Raw genomic sequence first — 6,000 nt, forward strand, 5'->3', positions numbered from 1 at the left:
CCAGGGTCACACAGCCAGTAAGTGTTAAGTGTCCGAGGTCAGATTTGAACTCAGGTCCTCCCAAGTCTAGGGCCAGTGCTTTATCCACTATACCACCTAGCTGCCCCTTTTTTCCCCATTTTTTAATAAAAACCTGACATTCACAGTCTGAAAGGAACTGAACCCAGAAATGTCAGTGTGATACCCCAGATTTCTTTGTACACCCAGGGTCCAAGATATCAGTTAAGCATGTTTATCAATAAACCCATGTGTGAGGAAGTACAGGGGGCTGTCCCTGAGATCACTCAAACCAGGATGGGCTGTGGTGCAGTTAGGGCTGCGGAGGCCTGAGCTCCTGGGAATTGGGCTCATCTCTGAGAAAGCCTAAGAACAGGAGAAAAGTAGGGAGAGAGATTCACTGAACCCTCCGCCACCAGGCCAGGCCGTTGTGTGAGGTCCACAGGAGAAAAGGACCTACCAGCTTGAAATTATTTACAGCCCCCTCATTCAGAATGTCAAAAATTCAAACTGGGGAGGCTGACCGTCTAGTACATAGCATGCTTAGGCCACTAAGTGGGTGACAAGGGATGTCTGCAACCAGTCTGAGGAGCACCAAGAGGCAGTACCCAGTGAAGAAGCAGGCTGAGCCATGATAGACCATGGGTTTGGTTTAAAATTGTGGGACCATAGAATAAGCTCTCAGGAAAAAAAACATGGTTTCTTAATGTGTGAGAAATACATTGGAGAGGTCAGTAGGGGAGAGAAAAATAGAGGTGAGGCTTTTAAAATATATTTTATTTTTTCCCAATTTATGGGGGGAAAAAACAATTTTTAGCATCCTTTAAAAAAAATTTTTAGTTCCAAACTCCTCTTCTGCCCCTCATTGAGAAGGCAGACAATTTGATATAGGTTATACATGTGCAGTCACGCAAAACATTTCCAGACTAAAAAAACAAAAATAAAGAAAGTAAGAAAGGTCTGCTTCAATCTGCATTCAAACTCTGTCAGTTCTTTTTCTGAACGTGGATGGTGATTTTCATCCTGAACCCTTTAGTATTGTCGTGTATCGTTGTATTTCTGACAAGGGCTAAGTCGTTCACAATTGATCATTACACCATGTACAATGTTCTCCTGGTCCTGCTTACTTCACTTTCTAAGTTTTTGCAGGTTTTTCTGAAACCATCCACCTTATAGCACAATAACTTTCCATCACCATCATATAGCACAGCTTGTTCAGCCATCCTCCAATTGATGGGCATTGCTCTGATTTCTAATTCTTAGCCACCACAAAAACGGCTGCTAGAAAGTGGGTCCTCTTCCCTTTTCTTTGATGTCTTTAGTCTGTAGGCTTATGACTTATATTGCACCGTTTCCATGACCTTTTTTGTATGGTTCCAAATTGTTTTCCAGAATGGTTTCTAGTTAAGTCCACCAAGGGTTCATTCACAGAACCCAAAATGTCAGCTCAAAACAATCCCCTCGCCAAAGACTTGGGGGATGGTCGACCAGTTGGTGACACTTACTCAGGCCAGTTTTCCCACATGTCCTTCAACACTGATTGTTCTCCTTTCTTGTCAGAGCAGTGTGGTGCCCTGGTCAGTAGGGCTTTGGAGCATGTTTTCACATGACTGTAGACAGCTCCGATTTCTTCATCTGAAAACTGCCTGTTTGTATCCTTTGACCACTTATCAACCGGAAATGGCTCCTGTTATAAATTTGATTCACTTCTCTACATAATTGAGAAATGAGACCTTTATCAGGGAAGCTTTTCTGCTTTCCTTCTAATCTTGGCTGCATTGGTTTTATTTGTGCAAAACCTTCTTAATTTCATATAATCAAAATCACCCATTAGACTTCCCATCATCCTCTTTATCTCTTGTTTGATCCTAAACTCTTCTCCTTAGATCTGACAGGTAAACTATTTGCTCTCCTAATCTGCCTCTGGTGTCACCCTTTATGTCTAAATCATGTACCTAGTTTGACCTCTTGGTATATGGTGTGAAATGCTGGTCTGTGCCTTAGTTTCTGTGAAACTGTTTTCTAGTTTTTCCAGAAATGTTTGTCAAATAGTGATTTCTTGTCCTAAAAGCATGACTCTTTGGGTTTATTAAACACCAGATACTAGTGATCTATTCCACTGATCCAGCACTCAGTTTCTTAGCCAGGACCAGATTATTTTGATAATTCCTGCTTTACCATACACTTGGAGATGTGGTACAGCTAGAAGAACTTCCTTCACATTTTTTTTTCATGAATTCCCTTGATATTCTTGACCTTTTGTTCTTTTAGATGAATATTGTTATTTTTCTAGTTCGATATAATAATTTTTTGGTAGTTTGATTGGTATGGCACTGAATTATTAAATTAATTTAGGTGAAGTTGTCATTTTTATCATATTGTTTTATAATTGCATTCATACAGTTCCTGGGTTTGTCTTGGCAGGTAGACTTCTAAGTATTTTATGTTGTCTGCAGTTATTTTAAATGGAATTTTTCTTTCTACCTCTTGCTGCTGGACTTTGTTGGTAATATGTAGACTTGCTGATGATTTCTGCGGGTTTATTTTAATTATTGTAAGTAGTTTCTAGTTGATTCTCTAGGATTCCCCAAGTATACCATCATGTCATCTGCAAAGAGGGATAGTTTTGTTTCCTCCTTGCCTATTCTAATTCCTTTAATTTCTTTGTCTTCTCTTATTGCTATGGCCACCATTCCTAGTACAACATGTGATAATGGGCATCTTTGCTTAATCCCTGATTGTATTGGGAAGATTTCTGGTTTATCCCCATTACAGGAAATGCTTGCTGGTGTTTTAGATAAATATTACTTATCATTTTAAAGTAAACTCCACTTATTCCTATGCTCTCTCGTGTTTTTAATAGGAATGGGTGCTGTATTTTGTCAAAGGCCTTTTCTGTATCTATTGAGATAATCATATGGTTTCTATTGGTTTTGTTATGGATATGGTCAATTATGCTGATAGTTTTCCTAATAATGAATTGGCCCTGCATTCCTGGTATGTCAGGTATCTGAGGCCAGATTTGAACTGAGGTACTCCTGAATCCAAGGCCGGTGCTTTATCCACTGTGCCACCTAGCTGCCCTCAAGAAGGGCCTTTTGACCACAACATGCATGGAAGGCCTACGCCTCTAGGAGATGCCTAGAAAGGTAGGTTGGGAGCAGGCTTTTAGACGCTTTGCCTCCAGGACAGAGCCTCCACTTCCCTGGTTGTGTCGCCACTCCAGGGATGGCTAGATGTAACTTGGTGTCCATTCAAGGCCTGAACAAGGACTGAGGTGATGGTGGCCCCTGCGGCTCCCCCACAACCCTGCCTGTCCTATGGAGCAGGGGGCACCCTTCCCTTCCAGGAGCCCATGGCTGCCTTTCTCCCCACAGGCTTTGAGAAACATTGCGGCCATCAGTCTCGCCATCGACTACCCAAACAAATCAACCAGTGTCGGGAAGGGCTAAGGGTGCTGCTGGCCCCTTGGCAGAATGCTGCGCTCCTGGACGCAGGCCAGCAAGAAGGGTCATTTCTGAGAGGCCTTCCTTCTCTGGGAGAGAGCCCTCGGCCTTTGTCCGAGTGGCCATTTTTGTTTCTTCAGGCTGTGCTGGCTGGCAGAGTGATCCTTAGGGGCCCAGCCCCAGAGTGACCCGTGGGCAGACAAGTGACCTTCCAAGAACCAGACACCAGGGTGCTGGGGCCACGGTGTCTGATGGCAGCCAAGCTTCCCCCCCACACACACCCCCCGCCCTGCCCCGGCCCCCCAGAGCATTTCACTTGTGCACGGCTCCTCTTGACCATCTCCTTACACCAAGACACCTGGGAGGAAGCAGGGCTCACTTAGGGGCCGACGAAAGCCAGCCCCTCTTCTGAAAGCATAAAGAATTGTCTCCATTTCCCCCTCTCCGGGACTGGCGGTTTCAGATTTCCTAAGGGGCGATCTTGAGCCATGGACGTGGACGTTCTGAACTTGGCAGTACGGCAATAATTGGGGTGGTCCACGGGGACCATGTGTTGGTTATGAAAGGGCAGCATCCCAGCAGGGGGTGTTTGTTGAATCACTGCTAGTGGGACATGGGTAATGCGCCTGCTGTGTCACCCAGGGCGAGACTCCAGGTCCAAGGCCACTGGGTCTTTGTGTGTCTTCCTTCCCCCATCTGCTCTGCACAGTCCAAAGCCTGATTTTGTGAGGCTTGTGTCCAGGTCGGTGACACTGAAAGCAGTGGTGTGGCCAGAGAGGCCTTGGCCCCAAATCTGAAGAGACCTCGGGAAGACAGGGCTTTCTGTCTGCCCCCTGCTAGTGGCCACCACGCATGGGCTTGTGAGTACTCTGTCCCCCTTAGGTCCCCTGGTCAGGCGGAGGTGCCTGAGCTCAGCACGGCTTGCAGGGCAGGAGCCAAGGGATGGGGCGCCCTGCTCAAACCACCTCAGGACCTGGGCAGGGACCTTTGTTCTTTCTGACATCCAGAAGATCTCTTCATGAGGTTGTTGCCACTCCATTGCTTTTTATGTCGGGTTGGGGCAGGTATAGGAAAGCAAAGCAGCGCCCCCTCCCATTGTCCAGTCACCCCCTGCCCAAGTGAGTAATGTCCTCACAACCTTCCTCGACAGTCACTGTCCAGTTCACACTGCCTTATAGCTGACTTCTGGGATTGTTCCTGACTTGGACTGGGACCAAGGTGGATTCGTGAAGACCCGTGTTCTTTGGCCCATCCATTGATGCCTGTGGGGGAAGGGGAGATGCAGGTATTGCTGAGAGGTTTGCTAGAAATATGTGCCTAATGAAGATTAAAATGATTCTTTGTTCTGAATCATTTACGGTGTAAAAAAAAAAATTATCCTGCTAATGAAACGCGACTTATTTTCATTAAACACAGTTTTAGATTTCTTTTCTTACGGGTTTCCTATTTGGGATTTTTATTTGGTTGAAAAGAAAGCATCGAGATGATACCAATTGAATTCAGCCTGTAAAAAGAAAATTATGGGTATATTATACAAATGAAGAGAAACCTATTGTAAAAATTCTATATAAAAAAGAACAATGCGTGTGTTTGGCCTTGTTTTTTCCTCCCACGCTCGTGCTGCCCCATCCCCCAAACCAGTTGAAAGAGGCTTTAGAGCTCAGAATCCCGGGCACCTGAGACCCCACCTAGCCACCCTTGACCCTTCCAGTACCCCGGCTCCTCAATTCTCTGTCGGAGTTTCACTGACAGCTTACCACGGGCCACCCAGTCTAGTAAACTCAAGGCATACAAAGAGGGATAAGAGTGGAATCCCCGCTCCCAATCTGAAGCCCCTGAGGAGGGAGAAGGACCAGAAAAGGCCTATTGTGGGGGAGGCAGGCGGAAAATGCGGTTTTGAGCCTAGATGATGGGGATGGGGATGTCGGTAGAAACACGGAAGTTTGAAGGCTGGGGGCGGGGGGGGGGGCGGAGGAAGAGATAAGCTTCATTTTTAAGGTGGTTTTGAGATGCTTCCGATGGGAATGTCCAATAGGCGTTGAATAATAGAATCGGGGTTCAGGGGAGAATCTAGCACTGGGTCTGGATCGGGGAAGGGGCAGTGGCATTGACCTCTGAGCCCGCTGGGGGAGGGGTGTTGAGGTCAGAGACAAGCATCCCGCAGCGCTCGGTACTCCTCCAAGAACCTCCCTCCGCAGCTTCTGGGTCCCTGTGGGTGACGGGTTCCCGAGATTAGCATCAGTCTTGGGGCCTGTCACAACCCAGATGTCATCCCCGACGCCTCCGATCCAGGTCTGGGCTAGACTGGATCTGGAGATCATGCAGCACGCCTAGCTATGCCCAGCTTTGGAGCGAGGGTGCCCTCCAGACCAGACCAGAGGCTGCGGCGGAGACCTCTGGCTAACGAGGGCGGCCCTTACCCCCGCCCAAGAACCCTCCACCTCGGATTGCCCAGCCTTGTACGTGCCCACGGCTCTGGGCTCCGGGCTCCGGGCTCCGTTCCCTTTGAGATCGCAGCTCAGATTAGGAGAAAATTGATCTTTGCCACAAGCCCAGC

At 47.1% G+C, this 6,000-nt stretch overlaps 1 protein-coding gene across 2 annotated transcripts in view; it reads left to right on the forward strand.

The window, feature by feature from the left end:
- Positions 1 to 5,024, forward strand: part of ZZEF1 (zinc finger ZZ-type and EF-hand domain containing 1) — a 69,820-nt gene extending 64,796 nt beyond the window's left edge. For both annotated transcript variants that reach the window (XM_043992195.1, XM_043992196.1), the window contains exon 55: positions 3,375 to 5,024. In XM_043992195.1, the coding sequence (XP_043848130.1) occupies positions 3,375 to 3,449 (75 nt within the window). In that variant the 3' untranslated portion in view covers positions 3,450 to 5,024. The remainder of the gene's footprint in view (positions 1 to 3,374) is intronic.
- The last annotated feature ends 976 nt before the right edge of the window (positions 5,025 to 6,000 follow it).

This window comes from Dromiciops gliroides, chromosome 3 (genome assembly GCF_019393635.1).
Source record: "Dromiciops gliroides isolate mDroGli1 chromosome 3, mDroGli1.pri, whole genome shotgun sequence".
Taxonomy (NCBI): Eukaryota; Metazoa; Chordata; class Mammalia; order Microbiotheria; family Microbiotheriidae; genus Dromiciops; species Dromiciops gliroides.